Source organism: Pongo pygmaeus, chromosome 1 (genome assembly GCF_028885625.2).
Source record: "Pongo pygmaeus isolate AG05252 chromosome 1, NHGRI_mPonPyg2-v2.0_pri, whole genome shotgun sequence".
NCBI lineage: Eukaryota > Metazoa > Chordata > Mammalia > Primates > Hominidae > Pongo > Pongo pygmaeus.
Genome location: NC_072373.2, coordinates 76,407,860 through 76,431,504, shown reverse-complemented (window position 1 = coordinate 76,431,504; position 23,645 = coordinate 76,407,860). Strand labels below are relative to the sequence as shown.

Sequence of the window (23,645 nt, the reverse complement as noted above, 5' to 3'; positions counted from 1 at the left end):
GCTGTGATGGAGATTCTGTCCCAGGCCTCTCTCCTAGCTTCTGGTAGTTTCAGGCATTCTTGGCTTATAGCTGGTATTCTCTCTGTGTCTTCACATAATCTTCCCTCTATGTGTATCTGTCGCTGTGTCCAAATTTCCCCTTTTTATAAGGATACAGTCATACTGGATTAGGACCCACCCTAATGACTGCATCTTAACTTGGTCATCTACAAAGGTCCTCTTTCTAAATAAAGTCACCTTTACAGGTACCGGAATGTAGGACTTCAACATCTTTTGGGGGGACACAATTCAACCTAAAACAGGAGGCTACCTAGCAAGCTTTCATTCTGAGCAGCGGCACAGCGCTGCCTTGAAGCTACAAAGAATTATTGGCTGAAATCAGTATATATAGCACACACAAGTGCTGACTCTGGGATGTATTTAAGCCTGAGTGGTTAATGCTAAATTCCTACCTTCTATCATTCATCCACACTCTGCTGTAAGTCTTACCTGAACAAATGCAACCAAAATACAGATATTTCCTCTCTGCTGGTGACAGCTACAATCTCAAAGGCATAATTTCTAGAGAAAATCATCATTCTCTTTAAGGCTGATTCTTAGAGACCTGGTACCTCCTCAGGAAAGTTAATTGTTAATTTTTTAGTAACTTTGTGAGCAGGTTGCTAACCAAAGCCATCCTTGAAATCAGCCACAGTAGATGTATTTATCCCATGAAAATTGACAAGCACTGCAAATCGGGGCTTTTTCTCTTCCCAGAGAGCCAATTTACCACCCCATCACTGCCTAACTCAGTCTCCCCATTTTACAGGTGAAGGAACTGAGGGTAGAGCTTAAACTAGAACCAAGGTCCTGGCTCAGTTCTCTGCAATCTCCACCTCCTAAAATCTAAATCACAAGTGTCTCAATTGTTTAAGGATCTTTTTCTCCACAGCTATGCGACTTATACTCCTTCACAGAAATCAGCTTCAAAGTCGTATGATGCCGTTTAGTTAGCACAAAATAATCAGACTTCATAATGCTCAAATATATTTTTGGTAAACATTTGATTTGAATTGAATTGGGATTGAGCTGAATTGATCAGCTTTTTGGCTGTATACCTGAATGAGCATAAGGAATTCATACTGCTTAACCAAACAACCCTATTCCAACTTGAAAAGTTGTATGTCAGAAATGGGAGTCTTCTAATGTGGCAATAATGCTAAAAGACTCCAGGGAACCCCATCCTACCTGCCTGCCCTCAATTCATACACATCTGGTTAGGATGATGCCACACATTGACTGGAAGCATCTCCATTTTTTAGAAGGAAAAGGGAATAGGAACTCATATTTATTGACTGCCCTACCTTGAGCCCAGTGATGTGCTGGTAAATGTTTAAAGCCAGCTGTTTTCTGCAATTATACAGGCAGTAAGGGAAAAAAACTTTTTAAAACCCAGTTGAAGGTTGGGGCGGTAGAGGGAGCCCTGAGTTGCAGTGTTGCAGTGTCTTCCAATTTCTATGGTATAAAGACTCTCACTGTGGCCAATTTCGAGCTCTCAACATAATGTCACTTGAACAGAGTTTGAAAGACAGGAGGATAATCAGCTCTGGCAAGCCAGCAAGAGCTATCAGCACACCAGCAGGAGTGAGTCACATGACAGATTATCTCATTAATGCCGGCAATACCCTTAATACATTAGGTGATATAACACTTTTTTTTTTTTTTTTTGAGACAGAGTCTCACTCTGTTGCCCAGGCTGAAGTGCAATGGCGTGATCTTGGCTCATTGCAACCTCTGCCTCCCGGGTACAAGGGATTCTTGTGCCTTAGCCTCCCCAGTAGCTGGAATTACAGGCGTGCGCCAGCACACCTGGCTAATTTTTTGAACTTTTAGTAGAGACAGGGTTTCACTATATTGGCCAGGCTGGTCTCAAACTCCTGGCCTCAAGTGATCTGCCTGCCTCGGCCTCCCAAAGTGCTGGGATTACAGGCATGAGCCACTGTGCCCAGCCTATCATACCACTTTTAAAGATAAGGAAAGTGAACCGTAGAGAGGTTAAGTAATTTTCCAGGGTCACCAAGCTAATAAATTGCAGAGCTCAGATTTGAACTCAAGTCTGCCTAACTCCAAAACTCTTTGAGGACTAGTAGCAGTTTATTCAACCAACATGTGTTAAATTACTATCAGGCATATGGCAAGCTCCAAACATAGAAAAGAGAACAAATGAAAAGATGACTAAGAGCCTCCACCTCAAGGAACTCACAGTCTAGTAGAAAAATAGACTAAATTTTTTTCTTCAAACATTTAAGGCATCTATAAAAAGCAGCATAGGAGAGGGGAAAAATGAAGAAATTTGAAGGAAATGAGCCTTCAGTGAATGCTTTCTATAATTTTACTGACTCAGGGCAGTGAGAAACCCTCAGGTGGCAATTAATCTGCAGAAGAAGCAGCGCTTTTAGGTAACTGGAGGTGAAAGAGAAGTAATTAACCTCTTGATACCTGAGGTCTTTCAAGAACCGAAGTTGCTTCACTGTGTGAGATGAGAGCAAAAGTGGAATTTGACAATTTGGCCGCAGTTACTATGTCTCTTAGGGACCGGGCACCTCTGTCAGGCCAGTAAACACTTAAATCTCCATTTCATTGGACTAAACTAGCTGAAGGTCAGCCAGTGCTGAGCACTCTTACTCCTGTGATTATTTCACTCTCCTGCTTCTCTTTCAACAATAAATATACCTCTCCTTTCCTGACTCTTAGCCTAAGTAAGAGCTGCCATTTCTACAGTCTTCTCAATTTGGCATCCATTGAATTAAAGGCTGTTGATCTAGAAAAGCCTCAAGAGCATCTCTCCTAGCCTTCTCAGTTTGCAGATGGTTTGTTCTCAGGATTAGAGCAGAAATGAGCTCAGTGTTGATTCCTCTGCCTGGGGAATGCCAGTGACTATATACAAAGTCAAATGAAGAGTCCAAAAAGAATAAAAGAGTAACCACAGGGAACAGTGCAAGAAAATTGGACATGGAGTTGAAATAAAAAGGATATTAAGAAAGACCAGGAAAGAGCTAGAGGTAAGTAAAATAATAGGACAGGACACACAGTGGGGCCACAAAAAGGAGGAGAAGCAACTGGATTCAAGATCAGGAAAAAATAAACGTGTATAAAGCTTACTTTAAGGACAGTAATTTTTGCATTTATTTCTGCCTTACCAATATAGAAAGTCATGTACACCATTGAAAAGCAGAGAATGATATTAGTCAGCATATTGCTAAAAACGTCAGCCAATATACACCGAATGATTTTTGCACACCAATATCCAAATATTATGCTTCCCAAAATGTCATAGCTGAGTCCAATGCCTACATGTAAATCTAAAAAAAAAGAAAGAAAGAAAAAATAAGAAATAAAAACTTGAGCTATAACTTTTGTCTCTTTCACTGATGGCATTCGGGTCTTTGTACTTTGGTTTGCTTGTGAGATTTTGAGTGGGGACCTTATTTTTCAGCAAATAGGAGTGTCTCGTGAAAGTCTGGTAAAAAAGCCTCTCTCAAAATAACCTTTCCTTACAGTCTGCAGCTTAAGGTTTGCTTATCTAGGGATAGAAGATTCAAATGTCCTCAAGAGAAAGGCAAGGAGAATAAATGTGAAAAACTCGTGACAAATGGGTTTAGAGTGAATGTCTAAACAAAAAAAAATCTAAATTAAAAATTTTTAGATAAACTATGTCAAGACCAAGCTAACTAGGCCCAGGGTCACTGCTAACCTGCAGTTAGTTTATGACCCCTGCCCCTAGCCCAGGAGACATTGGAAAATGAAGATAAGAAATTTTCATTAGTCACAATAACTGGGGGCACTAGTGGCAGTCAGTGGGTAGCTATCAGGGTAGTCCTAAATGACAAAAATTGTCCCACCCCAATGCCCGGTAGCTCCCTCATTGAGAAGCACTGCAAACCCCTCTTTATTCATTAATATTTATTTCTCCTTTTAGTGTCTTCCTCCTCTTGTGACTATCACAAAAGTATATCAGAAAAACACATTTTCCCCCTTCATACTGTGATTTTTTCCCCTTTTCATTTCTACTGGTAACACATCTGGAAACCTAGCAAGGCAACAGCTTCATATCCCAGTGGGCTTTAGCTGCAGGAATCTGGGTCTTGTCACTTCTAGGACTGGATTCTCCAGTCCTGCATACAATGTTCTGCTTTCACTCTCAGACGCAAATCCAGAACCAAGCCAATTCTTAGCACTCAGTCACTGAGATCCAGATTGATCCAGTAAAGAAGTAAATCTGAGCAAGCTGACACTATATGTGTCTATTGTGACACTATATGTGTGCACACATGCATTTATGCATATTGAGAAAAACTAAAGCACTTTTTAAATATTCTTTCCCCCTTAATGTCCAAGAACACACATGCAGTTCTCCTTCGGGTATCCATGGGGCATTTGTTCCAGGAACCCCTTTGGATACCAAAATCTGCAGATTCTCAAAACCTTGGATATAAAATAGCATATTATTTGCATATAACCTACAGCACATACTTCTGTGTACTTTAAATCATCTCTAGGTTACTTCTAATACTTAATACAATGCAAATACTCTATGTAAATAGCTATACTGTATTGCATTTTAATTTGCATTTTTATTGTTGTATTGTTATTTTTATTGAGTTTTTCTGAATATTTTTGATCCGCAGTTGGTTGAATCCGTGGATGCAGATGGTCAACTATGATTTTTTTCTTGTTACTTCATATATCATTGTAATCAGCCCAAAAGTAAAGTATAGAGAAGGCAGCAAAGTTAAAACATTTGAATGTATTTTAATTTTAATGAGAATGATTTTAGAAAATATACAGAAAAAAAATGCTCCTACCTCTAAAAATAGAAAAGTGGATTCTGTTGCCCCGAGCATTTCCAAAAAAAATTGATGCGATGCTACAAATGATCAATGATTCTCCTCTAATGAGATCAATGTATATTTTAGAAATGCCTGAAAAAGGAAATACAAAATATAACTCAATATGCTACATGAAAATAATGTTCTTGCACAGGAAGCAGAAACAGAAGAGAAAGAACAGGAAAAGAAAAAAGAGAAAGAACAAGGCAACTATGACTGGGATGGGTCTGTAAGACAATCACAATCACCATTTTTAAATTTCTATATTGTGCCTCCTGTATTTGCAATGGCAAAGAAACATGGCGATAGCACTGCTTGTATTGTTCATTGTCTCAACCATACTTGAGTTTCAGAATGAGACAAATACTTCTCAAGGTACCACATTTAGTTTGAATAAACCTGAATCAGATTCCAAAATAACCTCATTTTAGAAATAAGTACAAAATAGGACCCAGCAATTCTACTCCTAGGTATATACCCAAGGTAATTGACAATGTATGTCCACGCAAAGATTTGTACATAAATATTCATAATAGTAGTATTCATAAGAGCTAAAAGGTGGAAACAACTCAATGTCTATCAGCTGATAAATGAATAAATACATGTGATATATCCCTACAATGGAATATTATTCCTCCACAAAAAGGAATGAAGTACTTACTGATACATATTAAAATTTGAACCTTGAAAACATTACACTAAGTGAAAGAAGCCAGACACAAAAGCCACATATTGTATGATTTGATTTATATGAAATATCCGTGATAGACAGATACATAGAAAACAAAAATAGATTGGTTGTGATTTCCAGAGGCTTGAGTAGATAAAATTCCACAGCCAAATTTCCATCTAACATCATCTTCTTTCTGCCTAGAAGACTTTTAACAATTTTGTAGTGCAGGCCTGCAGATGATAAATTCTTTCAGTTTTTGTATGTTTAAGAAAGTCTTCATTTTACCTTCTCTTTCAAAATATATTTTCACTGAGTGTAGAATTCTAAGTCTGTTGTCGTTATTTTTGTTTCTCTAAATACAATGTGACTTTTGTCTCTGACTGCTTTTAAAATTTTCTCTTTATAATTGGTTTTAAGGAATTTGCTTTTTATGTGCTTTTGTGTAGTCTTCTTTATATTTCTTGGGCTTGCAGTTTATTGAGCTTGTTGAATCTGTAGCTTTCATTATTATCAAATTTAGAAACTTTTTCTCCAGGATTTCTTCAAATTTTTTGTTCCTCCCTCTCTTTTCTTTCAGGGACTCATACATTAGGTCATTTGAAGTTGTCCACAGCTCACACTGATGCTCAGTTCATGTTTTCTCGTCCTTTTCTCTCTGTGTTTCATTTTAGACAGTTTCTATTGCTACATCTTCAAGCTCTCTCCACCTTCTCTTTTGGCTTAATGTGGGCCTAATTTATATTAGTCCACAATGAATTATATTCATTGTAAAATTTGGAAAAGAAAAGAATAAAACAAATCTTCTATAATTCTATGATGACCCAGATATAACCATTTGGAAGTTGAAGTCCTTTTCTAAGCACATGATTCTTTTTACTCAATTGAGATCATACTAACACTCTATATTTTATTTCTTTACAAGATCCTCTTCCAGATTTGCTTTAAAATAAAAGTTATTTAAGCCCTTACACTCTTTTAAAACAGGTAATGGATAGACAATTTCCTTTTAACTTACATATGAACGTCTACTACATTTTTGACTGGGCCAGTCCACTTTAGATTTAGGTTGTACAGGTTTACAATGCAGATGGGCATCTCATCAAAAGAAACACTATTAACATTATAGAAATTGTAGTTCTGTGTATTATAATTATAGGCATTTGGCAAAAAATAGTTTTTCCTTTAAAAATAATGTATTATGACTATTAAATAAAAGAAAACTGTTTTGAAGAAAGAACCATTTATCTAATTCACACAAAGGGACAATATGATGGCCCAGCCAACACCCAAAACAAGTGAGAGTGACTTTCCCCATAAAAATAAGTCAAATTTGTCTTATCAGGAGACAATGCTACTGGATCCAGAATCCATCTAACCTCCTGAGTGTTGCTGACATAAAAAAATATAAAAATTAAGAGCCAACCCAATACCTTCACTAGTTTTGTCTTAAAGAAATAGAAGACTTTCAGCCGGGTGCAGTGGCTCATGCCTGTAATCCCAGCACTTTGGGAGGCCGAGGTGAGTGGATCATCTGAGGTCAGGAGTTCGAGATCAGCCTGGCCAACATGGCAAAACCCCCTCTCTACTAAAAAATACAAAAATTATCTGGGCGTAGCAGCACATGGCTGTAACCCCAGTTACTCGGGAGGCTGAGGCAGGAGAATCGCTTAAACCCAGGGGGTGGAGGTTGCCATGAGCCAAGATCGTGCCATTGCACTCCAGCCTGGGGTATAGAGTGAAACTCCGTCTCAAAAAATAGAAAAATTAAAAAAAAGAAGACGTTCTACTGTACTCCTTTTTTTGAAAAAAAAAATTGAATGTTGAAACTGCAATAAATAACATTTATAGTTTATTATAACCATTTACAGTCAAGAGAGTGCAGAAAGGAGAGCAGGAAGCAAAATGAGGTAATGAAACAAGAGGTAAATACAAATGGTTGAAAGAATAACACAGGTAAGGAAAGAGAAAAAAATTGTACTTATGGGAGCAAAGAGAAAAAAGAGAACAGGATCAGAGTCTTTGAGAAATGTATCTACCTCGTAACAATTTAGAACAGAACCTCCAAAAGTGCCTAAAACCCTATGTTTTCCCAGCTAGGAGTGTGAAAATAAGAATATCACAAGCTGGAAAGGTTGGAGGTTTCTCACTCCAATCATAAGGTAGTATATTTCCACTAAATACAACTGATACTTTAAAATTGGTTAGGAAAATATTTCTGAGTCAAAAACAGAAACCATAGCATCTAGCCATTCATGTTGATACTGCTGTGTTAATAAAACCCGACCATTTGACCCAGCAATCCCATTACCGGGTATATACCCAAAGGAATATACATCATTCTACTATAAAGACACATACACATGTATGTTTATTACAGCACTATTTACAATAGCAAAGACATGGAACCAACCCAAATGCCCATCCATGATAGACTGGATAAAGAAAATGTGGTACATAAACACCATGGAACACTATGCAGCCATAAAAAGAAATGAGATCATGTCCTTTGCAGGGACATGGCTGAAGCTTGAAGCCATCATCCTCAGCAAACTAACACAGGAACAGAAAACCAAATACCACATGTTCTCGCTCATAAGTGGGAGTTGAACAAAGAGAACATATGGACACAGGGAGGGGAACAACACACACCGGGGCCTGTTGCGGGGTGGAGGTGAGGGGAGTGAGCTTAGAGTACAGGTCAATAGGTGCAGCAAACCACCATGGCACCCATATACCTATGTAACAAATCTGCACATTCTGCACGTGTATCCCATTTTTGTTGTTGTTGTTTTTAGAAGGAACAAAGGAAAAAAAACCTGACAATAGGGGGATATTTCAGAGTGAAATCATCTTCCACCTTACCAAATAATATGGGAAATAGTGCAGGACTCCAAATCCTCTTGGGAATAAGATTTATTGAGTAATACATTTGAGTGCCAAACTATATCCTTACCCCTTTTCTTGAAGATAAACTATAAACCCCTCCACCACCTGCCAAACCTTAGCTATTCCAAATGGAGGCAGTTCTAACAAGAGGTAGCAAGGCCTTGGAATAGTCTCGTTAGGGATCTTTAATGTTTCCCCTTATTGGTAAACAAACTCACCAACTTAGAATATCTACCTTGTGGCTAAGAATTCACTGGAACAGAATAGGAATGCCAATTTTTATCACCTTCTACAAGGTTACTTTTTCTTTGAAAAAATTGAAAAACTTCCTTGGAGATTATAATTGGCACTATTTATCTCATCTCCTTGGTGGTTGTCTTATTTGCACTGTCTCCTTAAAGTCAATCAGTGCTCTGCCTCTCAAGGTGAAAAAAAAAGCACAGATTCTTATTCTTCTGGGTGCACAATTCATGCAAGAAAAATATAATCAAAAGAAAATAATGTACCCTTATATTTTCAAGATAAGAGAGAGAAATAAATGTGACATACCAATAGTTTTTAGTGAATTCACAGAACGAAGAGGATCTATAATGCCAAGGGTGATGCTAAAGAGTAGGCAAGATTGCAAATCCCATGAATCTTTATTGAATTTTATAACAACATATCCAATTATGATGCTTGCTGTAGAAAAGCTAATTAATCCAGTTAACAAGACCTGTGAACCAATTCATAACACAGTATTAGACTTAACATCTAAAGATGGCATGATGGCATTTACTTATATCCTAAGAGTCAGATCTTTGTTGTAAATGTTATACAATTACCCTGGAAGATAACTTTAAAAGGTATTCTAGTTTAACCACCTGCCACAAAGAAACCGCCCCTTTCAAATAAGCAAGATTCTACCTTATTATTAAAAAGACTGACTCAACTATCTTTCTTGTTGTTATTCTAGTTCAATTGTTCTCAATATGAAAGGTTCTTAAAACAGAATGCAAATTTCTCCTGCTTCTATATAAGACATATCCTGATTAGTTTGGAAAGTAAATTGTTACTGACATATTGTGTCTGGTACATGACACAAATTTATATACCAAGACTCTAAAATAGTCACAGAAAATCCCCCCCTTTACCTTTTATAGGTTGTAAAATAAGTAGTTCTGCAATAGAGAAAGGGGAGGCCATGAAATGCTTGAGATTAAGTGATTTACAGAGTTTTGTAATTTCTATGCACACATTGTTTATGCCCAAGTATAAGAAAGTATTTATTTTTCGAAATTATCCTCAGGAAAAAAAATAGTTGTGTTATTCAATCCTTTTCTTATTTTCCATCTCTGTCTTTTGTTTTACTTTGTGAGTTTTTCACAATTTGACCATTAGGTCCTTTTATTTCTTTATCTATTGTAATGTCATATGGTTTTTCTTCTTAAATCTCTTAAGAGCATGAATTACATTAAGCAATTTTTTAAATGTTAAATTAACCTTGTTCTGAAATAAACACAACTTGATCATGTTTTTATTATTTATATGTTACTAGATATATTTGTGCGAAAATTTGTGTGGAATTGTTCTATGTTTTTAGGTGACATTGACTTATGATTTTTCTTTCTCTTAATATTCCTGTATAGTTTTGGTGTTAAGGTTAAACAAGGCTTATAAAATAAGTAAGGGAGGAGGCCAGGTGCAGTGGCTCATGCCCATAATCCCAGCACTTTAGGAGGCAAGGCAGGAGGATATCTTGAGTTCAGTAGTTTAAGACCAACCTGGGAAACATAGTGAGATTCCCATCTCTACAAAAAAAAAAATTAAAAATTAGCTGAGCATGGTGGTGCACACCTGTAGTACCAGCTACTCAGGAAACTGAGGTGGGAGGATTGCTTAAGCACAGGAGTTTGAGGTTGCGATGAACCATGATATTACCACTGCACTCCAACCTGGGCAACAGAGCAAGACTCTGTCTCTAAAAATAAAATAAGTGTGGGAGGATTTCCTCTTTTACTCTTGTCTGTAAGACATAAGATTGGAGTTATCTTTCATACTGGTTCACATAACTTACATTTAAAATAGTTTGGGTCTCATTTTTTTTTGGAACATTTTTATTTGCCAATTCAATTTTTAATGATTATGGGACTATTTGGGTCTTTTTAAATTCTAGAGTAGGCCAGCCACGGTGGCTCATGCCTGTAATCCCAACAATTTGGAAGATTGAGGCAGGAGGATTGCTTGAGGCCAGAAGCCTAGAAAGCAGCCTGGACAAGAGAGCGAGACCTTGCCTTTACTAAAAATAAGAAAAAATTAGCCAGGCATGATGGCATGTGCCTGTAGTCCCAGCTATTCCAGAAGCTGAGATGGGAGGATCACTTGAGCCCAGGAGGTCGAGGCTGGAGTGAGGGGTAATCATTCCACTGTACTCCATCCTGGGTGACAGAGCTAGACTCTGTCTCAAAAAAAAAAAAAGATATATAAATAAATAAAAAGAATTTTTAGTGCAAGTTTTGGCAAATTACATATTTTTAGGAATTTCCCATTTTGTCCAAGTTTTTAAATATTTTTGCTGAATCATAAAGAAAATAAGGCATCAAAACTAGAGGGATGCAATTAAAGCAGTGCTTAAAGGGAAACTTATAACATTAAATGCATATATTGGAAAAGAATAAAGGTTAAAAATGTTTATGATTCAATTAAGCCTAGCAGTAGGTTAGATATTGTTAAAGATAAAGTAGTAGTAAATGGGAAGCTAAATTTGAGGAAATTACATACAATACAGCACCAAAAGATAAAAGACAGAGAATTTAAAATCATGGAGAATATGATGGAAAATCTACAACTAATGGGAATTTAAGAATGAAATAACAAGCCTGGCACGGCGGCTCACTCCTATAATCCCAGCACTCTGGGGGGCCTAGGCGAGCAGATCTTCTGAGGTTAGGAGTTCCAGACCAGCCTGGCCAACATGGTGAAACCCCATCTCTACTAAAAATGCAAAAATTAGCCAGGTGTGGTGGCGGATGCCTGCAATCCCAGCTGCTCAGGAGGCTGAGGCAGGAGAATTGCTTGAACCCAGGAAGCGGAGGTCACAGTGAGCTGAGATTGTGCCATGGCACTCCAGCCTGGGCAACAGAGTGAGACTCCATCTCAAAAAAAAATAAAAATAAAAAAAAAACAGAGTATAGAAAATATTTAAAAGATAATAGCTGAAATTGTGGCTAGAATTGATGAAATATATTAATTCTCAGATTTAGTAGCCATAAGAAGTCTTAATATGTATAAATAAAAAGATACTAACACCCAGAAACATCACAGTGAAACTAAAATAGTCCTCCTTTATCTGCAAGGGATATGCTCCAAGACCCCAGCGGATGCCTAAAACCACGGATAGTACCCAACCCTATATATACTATGGTTTTTTAAAATACATATATATCTATGATAATGTTTAATTTATAAATTAGGCACAGTAAAAGATTAACAACAATAACTAATAATAAAATAGAACAAGTATAACCATATGACAGCATCACTACTCTTGCACTTTGGAGCTATTATAAAGTAAAATAAGGGTTATATGAACACAAGCACTGTGATACTGTATGTTCTATCTGATAACGGAGATGGCTACTAAGTGACTAATGGGCAGGAGATAATGTATACACAGTGGATATGCTGGCCGAAAGGATGATGCACTTCCTGGGCAAGACAGAGTAAAATGGCACAAGATTTTATCACACTACTCAGAAAGGCACACAGTTTAAAACTCATGAATTTTTCTGGAATTTTTCATTTAATATTTTCTTTTAAAAAAATACTTTTATTTTAGGTTCAGGGGTACACGTGTAGGTTTGTTATATAGGTAAACTTGTGTCATGGGGGTTTGTTGTGCAGATTTTTTCATCACCCAGGTACTAAGCCTAGTATACAATAGTTATTTTTTCTGAACCCTCAAGTAGGCCCCAGTGTCTGTTGTTCCCCTCTTTGTGTCCATGAGTTCTCACCATTTAGCTTCCACTTATAAGTGAGAGCATGCAGTATGTGGTTTTCTGTTACTGCATTAGTTTGGTAAGGATAATAGCCTCCAGCTCCATCCATGTTCCCACAAAAGATATGATCTCATTCTTTTTTATGGCTGCACAGTATTCCATGGCAAATATGTACATTTTCTTTATACAATCTGGCATTGATGGGCGTTTAAGTTGATTCCATATCTTTGCTACTGTGACTAGTGCTGCAATGAATATTCATGTGCATGTGTCTTTATGGCAGAATGATTTACAGTCCTTTGGGTATATACCCCGTAATGGGATTGCTGGGTTGAATGGTAGTTCTATTTTTAGCTCTTTGAGGAATTGCCACACTGCTTTCCACAGTGGTTGAACTAATTTACATTCCCACCAAGATTGTATAAGTATTCCCTTTTCTCTGGAACCTCGACAGTATCTGTTATTTTTTGACTTTTTAATAACAGCCATTCTGACTGGTGTGAGATAGTATCTCATTGTGGTTTTGATTTGCATATCTCTATTATCAGTGATGTTGAGCTTTTTTTCATATGCTCGTTGGCTGCAAGTATGTCTTCTTTTGAAAGGTGTCTGTTTTTATCCTTTGCCCACTTTTTAATGGAGTTGTTTTCTTGTGAATTTGTCTAAATTCCTTATAGATGCTAGATATTAGACTTTTGTCACATGCACAGTTTGCAAATATTTTATCCTATTCTATAGGCTGTTTCCTCTGTTGATAGTTTCTTTTGCTGTGCATAAGCTCTTAAGTTTAATTAAATCCTATTTGTTAATCTTTGCTTCTGTTGCAATTGCCTTTGGCATCCTTCATTATAAAATCTTTGCTTGTTCCTATGTCCAGAATGGTATTTCCTAGCTTATCTTCCATGGTTTTTATAGTTTTAGGTTTTATGTTTAAATCTTTAATCCATCTTGAGTTGATTTTTGTATATGATGTAAGAAAGGGGTCCAATTTCAACCTTCTGTATATGGCTAGCCAGCTATCCAAGCACAATTCATTGACTCGGGGGTCCTTTACCCATTGTTTGTTTTTATCAGCTTTGTTGAAGATCAGATGGTTTTAGGTGTGCAGCCTTATTTCTGGGCTCTGTATTCTGTTCCATTGGTCTATGTGTCTGTTTTTGTACCATGCTGTTTTGATTACTGTAGTCCTGTAGTACAGTTTGAAGTTGGATAATGTGATGCCTCCAGCTTTGTTCTTTTTGCTTAGGATTGCTTTGGCTATTTGGGGTCTTTTTTGGTTCCACATGAATTTTAAAATATTTTTTTTTTAGTTCTGTAAAGAACATCTTCGGCAGTTTGATAGAAATAGCATTGAATCTGTAAATTGCTTTGGGTAGTATGGCCATTTTCATGATACTGATTCTTTCTATCCATGAGCATGGAATGTTTTTCCATTTGTTTGTGTCTTCTCTGATTACTTTTAGCAGTGTTTTGTAGTTCTCATTGTAGAGATCTTTCACCTCCCTGGTAAGCTGTATTCTAGATATTTTAGTCTTTTGTGTCAATCGTGAATGAGATTGCATTCCTAATTTGGCTCTCACCTTGGCTGTTTTTGGTGTATTGCAATGCTAATGATTTTATACATTGATTTCATATCCTGCAACTTTGCTGAAGTTATTTATCAGCTGAAGGAGATTTGGGGCTGAGATTATGGGGTTTTCTAGATATAGAATAATGTTGTCTGCAAAGAGGGATACTTTTGACTTCCTCTCTTCCTATTTGGATGCCACATCTACAAAGGAAACCCCATCAGGCTAACAGTGGACCTCTCAGCACAAACCCTACAAGACAGTAGAGATCAGGAGCCTGTATTCAACATTCTTAAAGAAAAAAATCTTCAACCAAGAATTTCCTACCCAGCCAAACTAAACTTCCTAAGAAAAGGAAAAATAAGATCCTTTTCAGATAAGCAAATGCTGAGGGAGTTCATTACCACCAGACCCACCTTACAAGAGATCTTGAATGGAGCACTAAATATGGAAAGGAAAGACTGTCACAAGCATATACAAAAACACACTTAAGTACACAGATCAGTGACACTATAAAGCAACCTCACAAACAAGTCAGCATAATAAACAGCTAACAACACAATGACAGGATCAAATCCACACATATCAATAATAACCTTGGCCTGGCACGGTGGCTCACACCTGTAATCCCAGCACTTTGGGAGGCTGAGGCAGGTGGATCATGAGGTCAGGGGTTTGAGACCAGCCTGGCCAACATGGTAAAACCCCGTCTCTACTAAAAATACAAAAAATTAGCCAGGCGTTGTGGTGTGCTCCTGTAATCCCAGCTACTCAGGAGGCTGAGGCAGGAGAATCACTTGAACCTGGGAGGTGGAGGTTTCAGTGAGCTGAGACTGCACCACTGCACTCTAGCCTGGGCAGTAGAGTTAGACTCTGTCTCAAAATAATAATAATAATAATAATAATAACCTTCAATGTAAATGGACTAAATGCCCTATTTAAAAGGCACAGAGTGACAAGCTAGATTAAAAAGCAAGACCCAATGGTATGCTGTCTTCAAGAAACCTATCTCACATGGAATGACACCCATAGACTCAAAATAAAGGAGTGGAGGAAAATCTACCAAGCAAATGGAAATCAGAAAAATGCAGGGGCTGTTACTCTAATTTTAGACAAAACAGACTTTAAGCCAACAAAGATCAAAAAAGACAAAGAAAGGCATTACATAATGGTAAAGGGTTCAATTCAACAAGAAGACCTAACTATCCTAAATATATATGTACCCAACACAGGAGCACCTAGATTCATAAAGCAAGTTCTTAGAGACCTACATTTAATATTTCAAACCGTAGTTGACCACAAGTAACTGAAACCTTGGATAACTGAAACTGTGGAAAGTGAAATGGTGGATAAAAGGTAACTACTGTACAGAACACCAAAGAAAAAGAGACAATCTGAAAAGAAAGAAAAGACAGGTACTTACAGAAGAATGACAATTAGATTGATAGCAGTTGTCTCAAAAGCAACAATTAGGCTCAGGTATTATTCAAATTGAGACAAAACAGATACATTTTCAGAGAAACAAAGACCACTAAATGAAAAAAGATGACTACTCACAGACTTTTAATGAAAAGGACACAAGATCACAGCTAGATAGGAGTAAGTTCTAGTATTCTATAACACTGCAGGATGACTATAGTTAACAGCAATATATTATATAGTTTCACATAGCTAGAAGGAAGACATTGAATGTTCCCTACATGAAGAAATAATGTTTCAGATGACAAATATGCTAATTACCCTGATCTGATCATTATACATTATATATATTGAAAGATCGCTATGTATTCCATAACTATGTACAATTATTAGTCAATTTAAAAATACAATTTTTTAAAAGCTGCTAGAGCAAAAATTCAGGAGAAAGGAAGCTGAATCCAGAAAGATGGAGTTGGATGCAAGAAGGAGCAGTGAGCAAAGAAATGGAAATTGATAAGCATGTAGATGAGTGTAGAGAAGCACTGGTACCTAAAACATTACAGTCGCAATAATAATGATAATGACTAATTTCAGGGATGGTAGTATTATGTCAATAATGTAACAAAATATAAGATGAGAAAGAATAATTAAAGCATTCTGAAGTTCCTGCATTATTTGGAGGAAAGTAGAGATATTTAGCTTTAGACTTGTTAAATCAAATATAATTATTAAAATTTAAGATTTTTAAAACATAAAAAACCATAAGAGAATTGTATTTAGGAATATAGCAATTTTGACTGCATTTAACAGAAAAGAGCACTTACAGTGTCAATAAATGGAGATTTTGGTTGTTTTGTTTTTTGTTTTTGTTTTTGAGACAGAGTCTCACTCTGTTGCCCAGGCTGGAGTGCAATGGCACAATCTTGGCTCACTGCAACCTCTATCTCCCAGGTTCAAGTGATTCTGCTGCCTCAGCCTCCCGAGTAGCTGGGATTACAGGTGCATGCCACAATGCCTGGCTAATTTTTTGTATTTTTAGTAGAAATGGGGTTTCTACTAAACCTGACCTCGTAATCTGCCTGCCTTGGCCTCCCAAAGTGCTGGGATTACAGGCATGAGTCACTGCACCTCAAGTAATCCTAAATCCAGAATAAACAGCCTTATGTTAGTATGTTGGCTCTCAATGCTCTTAAGGACCCAGGCTCTTTTTTTCTCTTTATGTTCAATCATATGTAGTGCCTGTTCTCATGTTCACCACTTCACAATCTCAAGATGGATACTCATTCTAGCCCACTGGAGGGCTCCAGGCAGAAAGAGAGGTAAAGCAAAGAGCAAAAAGCACTTGCCAGCTGATTTGACCCCCTTATTAAGGGCTTTCTAGAAGCCTATTCAGCAAACTTTTGTACACTTTTTATTGGCCAAACTATCTTCCTAGGGTACCAAAGTTGTTAGGGATGCTTGGAAATATGATATTTTACATAGGCCTATTGCTGTACCAAACGAAAAATTTTAAGATTCTGTTAGTGAGAAAGAGAGGGAGACTGCATATTGGATAAGCAACCAGAAATGCCTGCCACCAAAAAATAGAACATAAAATTTTTAAATTGGTAGAAGGAACAAAGGGGATAAAGAAAACTGAATTCAATTAATTGAGAAAAGGAAGAATGAGAAAAAGCATGGTAAATAAAAGGATGAAATAACATGTGAGAAAAAGTCAAAATATATTTATTTTAAAAACTTTATTTTCAATTTATAAACAGTAAAATCTACTCTTTTGATGTACAGTTATATGAGTTTTGATAAATGCATACAGTTATGTAATCACACCACAACTAAGAAACAAAACAGATACATCACTCCCAAAAACTTCCTCATGCTATATCTTTGTGGTCAATTCTTTTCCCCAACACCATTCCCTAGCAACCAATGATGTTCTCCAGACCTATAGTTTTGCCATTTTTAGAAGGTCTATGAATGTAATTTTATAATTTGTATGTACCCCTTGAAGGCTGGCTTACTTCTCTTAGCATGATGCATTTTAAATTCTTCCTTGTTGTACCTATCAATACTCCATTCCTTTTTTATTGCTGAGTAATATTTCATTGTAAGATGTTCCACAATTTGTTTATTCATTCACCAGTGGAAGAATGTTTGTTTCCAGACATTTGAGATTATAAATAAAGCTGCTATACAGATTCATATAAAGGTTTTGTAAACATAAGTTTTCATGTCTCTTGGGTAAATACATAGGAGTGAGATTGGTGAGTCATGTGGCAAGTATATATTTAACTTTATAAGAAACTCCCAAACTGTTTCCCAAAGTGGTTGTACCATTTTGCATTCTCACCAACAATGTATGCAAGTTTCATTGTCTTCATATCTTCACCAGCACTTGGCATTAACAGGTTTGTTGTTGCTATTCCAATAGGTACATAGTGGTATCTCACTGTGGTTTTAGTGTGTATTTCTCTAATGACTTAGGATGTTGAGCGTCTTTCCAAGTGCTTTTATTCCATCCATATATCTTCCTTGGTGTCTCAAATCTGTTAAAATCTTTTCTCTTCTAAATCTCTTTTTAATTACAATAAATTTTAATTTTAATTAAAATAAATACTAACAGACTAAACTAGTTTTTAAAAAGAAGCAGAGGAGGAGCCAAGATGGCCGAATAGAAACAGCTCCGGTCTACAGCTCCCAGCGCAAGCGACGCAGAAGACGGGTGATTTCTGCATTTCCATCTGAGGTACCGTGTTCATCTCACTAGGGAGTGCCAGACAGTGGGCGCAGGTCAGTGGGTGAGCGCACCGTGTGCCAGCCGAAGCAGGGGCGAGGCATTGCCTCACTCGGGAAGCGCAAGGGGTCAGGGAGTTCCCCTTCCAGGGGTGACAGACGGCACCTGGAAAATCGGGCCACTCCCACCCGAATACTGTGCTTTTCCGACGGGCTTAGGAAACGGTGCCCCAGGAGAGTACAGCCCACACCTGGCTCAGAGGGTCCTACGCCCACGGAGTCTCGCTGATTGCTAGCACAGCAGTCTGAGATCAAACAGGAAGGCGGCAGCGAGGCTGGGGGAGGGGCGCCCGCCATTGCCCAGGCTCGCTTACGTAAACAAAGCAGCCTGGAAGCTTGAACTGGGTGGAGCCCACCACAGCTCAAGGAGGCCTGCCTGCCTCTGTAGGCTCCACCTCTGGGGGCAGGGCACAGACAAACAAAAAGACAGCAGTAACCTCTGCAGACTTAAATGTCCCTGTCTGACAGCTGTGAGGAGAGCAGTGGTTCTCCCAGCACGCAGCTGGAGATCTGAGAACCGGCTGACTGCCTCCTCAAGTGGGTTCCTGACCCCTGACCCCTGAGCAGCCTAACTGGGAGGCACCCCCCAGCAGGGGCAGACTGACACCTCACACGGCCGGCCAGGTACTCCAACAGACCTGCAGCTGAGGGTTCTGTCTGTTAGAAGGAAAACTAACAGAAAGGACATCCACACCAAAAACCCATCTGTACATCACCATCATCAAAGACCAAAAGTAGATAAAACCACAAAGATGGGGAAAAAACAGAGCAGAAAAACTGGAAACTCTAAAAAGCAGAGTACCTCTCCTCCTCCAAAGGAACGCAGTTCCTCACCAGCAACGGAACAAAGCTGGACGGAGAATGACTTTGACAAGCTGAGAGAAGAAGGCTTCACACGATCAAATTACTCCGAGCTACGGGAGGATATTCAAACCAAAGGCAAAGAAGTTGAAAACTTCGAAAAAAAATTTAGAAGAATGTATAACTAGAATAACCAATACAGAGAAGTGCTTAAAGGAGCTGATGGAGCTGAAAACCAAGGCTCGAGAACTACGTGAAGAATGCAGAAGCCTCAGGAGCCGATGCGATCAAATGGAAGAAAGGATATCAGCCCTGGAAGATGAAATGAATGAAATGAAGCAAGAAGGGAAGTTTAGAGAAAAAAGAATAAAAAGAAACGAGCAAAGCCTCCAAGAAATGTAGGACTATGTGAAAAGACCAAATCTACGTCTGATTGGTGTACCTGAAAGTGACGGGGAGAATGGAAACAAGTTGGAAAACACTCTGCAGGATATTATCCAGGAGAACTTCCCCAATCTAGCAAGGCAGGCCAACATTCAGATTCAGGAAATACAGAGAACACCACAAAGATACTCCTCGAGAAGAGCAACTCCAAGACACATAATTGTCAGATTCACCAAAGTTGAAATGAAGGAAAAAATGTTAAGGGCAGCCAGAGAGAAAGGTCGGGTTACCATCAAAGGGAAGCCCATCAGACTAACAGCGGATCTCTCGGCAGAAACCCTACAAGCCAGAAGAGAGTGGGGGCCAATATTCAACATTCTTAAAGAAAAGAATTTTCAACCCAGAATTTCATATCCTGCCAAACTAAGCTTCATAAGTGAAGGAGAAATAAAATACTTTACGGACAAGCAAATGCTGAGAGATTTTGTCACCACCAGGCCTGCCCTAAAAGAGCTCCTGAAGGAAGCGCTAAACATGGAAAGGCACAACCGGTACCAGCCACTGCAAAATCATACCGAAATGTAAAGACCATCGAGACTAGGAAGAGACTGCATCAACTAACGAGCAAAATATCCAGCTAACATCATAATGACAGGATCAGATTCACACATAACAATATTAACTTTAAATGTAAATGGACTAAATGCTCCAATTAAAAGACACAGACTGGCAAATTGGATGAAGACTCAAGACCCATCAGTGTGCTGTATTCAGGAAACCCATCTCACGTGCAGAGACACACATAGGCTCAAAATAAAAGGATGGAGGAAGATCTACCAAGCAAATGGAAAACAAAAAAAGGCAGGGGTTGCAATCCTAGTCTCTGATAAAACAGACTTTAAACCAACAAAGATCAAAAGAGACAAAGAAGGCCATTACATAATGGTAAAGGGATTAATTCAACAAGAAGAGCTAACTATCCTAAATATATATGCACCCAATACAGGAGCACCCAGATTCATAAAGCAAGTCCTGAGTGACCTACAAAGAGACTTAGACTCCCACACATTAATAATGGGAGACTTTAACACCCCACTGTCAACATTAGACAGATCAACGAGACAGAAAGTCAACAAGGATACCCAGGAATTGAACTCAGCTCTGCACCAAGTGGACCTAATAGACATCTACAGAACTCTCCACCCCAAATCAACAGAATATACATTTTTTTCAGCACCACACCACACCTATTCCAAAATTGACCATATACTTGGAAGTAAAGCTCTCCTCAATAAATGTAAAAGAACAGAAATTGTAACAAACTGTCTCTCAGATCACAGTGCAATCAAGCTAGAACTCAGGATTAAGAATCTCACTCAAAACCGCTCAACTACGTGGAAACTGAACAACCTGCTCCTGAATGACTACTGGGTACATAATGAAATGAAGGCAGAAATAAAGATGTTCTTTGAAACCAACGAGAACAAAGACACAACATACCAGAATCTCTGGGATGCATTCAAAGCAGTGTGTAGAGGGAAATTTATAGCACTAAATGCCCACAAGAGAAAGCAGGAAAGATCCAAAATTGACACTCTAACATCACAATTAAAAGAACTAGAAAAGCAAGAGCAAACACATTCAAAAGCTAGCAGAAGGCAAGAAATAACTAAAATCAGAGCAGAACTGAAGGAAATAGAGACACAAAAAACCCTTCAAAAAATAAATGAATCCAGGAGCTGGTTTTTTGAAAGGATCAACAAAATTGATAGACCGCTAGCAAGATTAATAAAGAAAAAAAGAGAGAAGAATCAAATAGATGCAATAAAAAATGATAAAGGGGATATCACCACCGATCCCACAGAAATACAAACTACCATCAGAGAATATTACAAACACCTCTATGCAAATAAACTAGAAAATCTAGGAGAAATGGATAAATTCCTCAACACATACACCCTCCCAAGACTAAACCAGGAAGAAGTTGAATCTCTGAATAGACCAATAGCAGGAGCTGAAATTGTGGCAATAATCAATAGCTTACCAACCAAAAAAAGTCCAGGACCAGATAGGTTCACAGCCGAATTCTACCAGAGGTACAAGGAGGAGCTGGTACCATTCCTTCTGAAACTATTCCAATCAATAGAAAAAGAGGGAATCCTCCCTAACTCATTTTATGAGGCCAGCATCATCCTGATACCAAAGCCTGGCAGAGACACAACAAAAAAAGAGAATTTTAGACCAATATCCTTGATGAACATTGATGCAAAAATCCTCAATAAGATACTGGCAAACCGAATCCAGCAGCACATCAAAAAGCTTATCCACCATGATCAAGTGGGCTTCATCCCTGGGATGCAAGGCTGGTTCAATATACGCAAATCAATAAATGTAATCCAGCATATAAACAGAACCAAAGACAAAAACCACATGATTATCTCAATAGATGCAGAAAAGGCCTTTGACAAAATTCAACAACCCTTCATGCTAAAAACTCTCAATAAATTAGGAATTGATGGGACGTATCTCAAAATAGTAAGAGCTATTTATGACAAACCCACAGCCAATATCATACTGAATGGGCAAAAACTGGAAGCATTCCCTTTGAAAACTGGCACAAGACAGGGATGCCCTCTCTCGCCACTTCTATTCAACATAGTGTTGGAAGTTCTGGCCAGGGCAATTAGGCAGGAGAAGGAAATCAAGGGTATTCAATTAGGAAAAGAGGAAGTCAAATTGTCCCTGTTTGCAGATGACATGATAGTATATCTAGAAAACCCCATTGTCTCAGCCCAAAATCTCCTTAAGCTGATAAGCAACTTCAGCAAAGTCTCAGGATACAAAATCAATGTGCAAAAATCACAAGCATTCTTATACGTCAATAACAGACAAAAAGAAAGCCAAATCATGAGTGAACTCCCATTCACAATTGCTTCAAAGAGAATAAAATACCTAGGAATCCAACTTACAAGGGATGTGAAAGACCTCTTCAAGGAGAACTACAAACCACTGCTCAAGGAAATAAAAGAGGATACAAACAAATGGAAGAACATTCCATGCTCATGGGTAGGAAGAATCAATATCATGAAAATGGCCATCCTTCCCAAGGTAATTTACAGATTCAATGCCATCCCCATCAAGCTACCAATGACTTTCTTCACAGAATTGGAAAAAACTACTTTAAAGTTCATACGGAATCAAAAAACAGCCCGCATCACCAAGTCAATCCTAAGCCAAAAGAACAAAGCTGGAGGCATCACACTACCTGACTTCAAACTATACTACAAGGCTACAGTAACCAAAACAGCATGGTACTGGTACCAAAACAGAGATATAGATCAATGGAACAGAACAGAGCCGTCAGAAATAATGCCACATATCTACAAGTATCTGATCTTTGACAAACCTGACAAAAACAAGAAATGGGGAAAGGATTCCCTATTTAATAAATGGTGCTGGGAAAACTGGCTAGCCATATGTAGAAAGCTGAAACTGGATCCCTTCCTTACACCTTATACAAAAAGCAATTCAAGATGGATTAAAGACTTAAATGTTAGACCTAAAACCATAAAAACCCTAGAAGAAAACCTAGGCATTACCATTCAGGACATAGGCATGGGCAAGGACTTCATGTCGAAAACACCAAAAGCAATGGCAACAAAAGCCAAAATTGACAAATGGGATCTAATTAAACTAAAGAGCTTCTGCATAGCAAAGGAAACTACCATCAGAGTGAACAGGCAACCTACAAAATGGGAGAACATTTTCGCAACCTACTCATCTGACAAAGGGCTAATATCCAGAATCTACAATGAACTCCAACAAATTTACGAGAAAAAAACAAACAACCCCATCAAAAAGTGGGCGAAGGACATGAACAGACACTTCTCAAAAGAAGACATTTATGCAGCCAAAAAACACATGAAAAAATGCTCACCATCACTGGCCATCAGAGAAATGCAAATCAAAACCACACTGAGATACCATCTCACACCAGTTAGAATGGCAATCATTAAAAAGTCAGGAAACAACAGGTGCTGGAGAGGATGTGGAGAAATAGGAACACTTTTACACTGTTGGTGGGACTGTAAACTAGTTCAACCCTTGTGGAAGTCAGTGTGGCGATTCCTCAGGGATCTAGAACTAGAAATTCCATTCGACCCAGCCATCCCATTACTGGGTATATACCCAAAGGACTATAAATCATGCTGCTATAAAGACACATGCACACGTATGTTTATTGCCGCATTATTCACAATAGCAAAGACTTGGAACCAAC

The 23,645-nt window shown here is 38.1% G+C and overlaps 1 protein-coding gene and 1 long non-coding RNA gene across 4 annotated transcripts in view; one reads left to right on the top strand and one right to left on the bottom strand.

The window, feature by feature from the left end:
* Nucleotides 1–23,645, top strand: part of LOC129021143 (uncharacterized) — a 121,814-nt gene that overhangs the window by 85,662 nt on the left and 12,507 nt on the right. The gene's annotated exons all lie outside the window — the stretch shown is intronic.
* The window catches only part of SLC9C2 (solute carrier family 9 member C2 (putative)), a 111,052-nt gene that overhangs the window by 80,531 nt on the left and 6,876 nt on the right, over nucleotides 1–23,645 (bottom strand). Inside the window, exons 5-7 of the mRNA XM_054465775.1 lie at nucleotides 8,977–9,142; nucleotides 4,845–4,961; nucleotides 3,180–3,341 (exon numbers count right to left, since the gene is read on the bottom strand). Of these exons, the coding sequence (XP_054321750.1) occupies nucleotides 3,180–3,341; nucleotides 4,845–4,961; nucleotides 8,977–9,142 (445 nt within the window). The remainder of the gene's footprint in view (nucleotides 1–3,179; nucleotides 3,342–4,844; nucleotides 4,962–8,976; nucleotides 9,143–23,645) is intronic.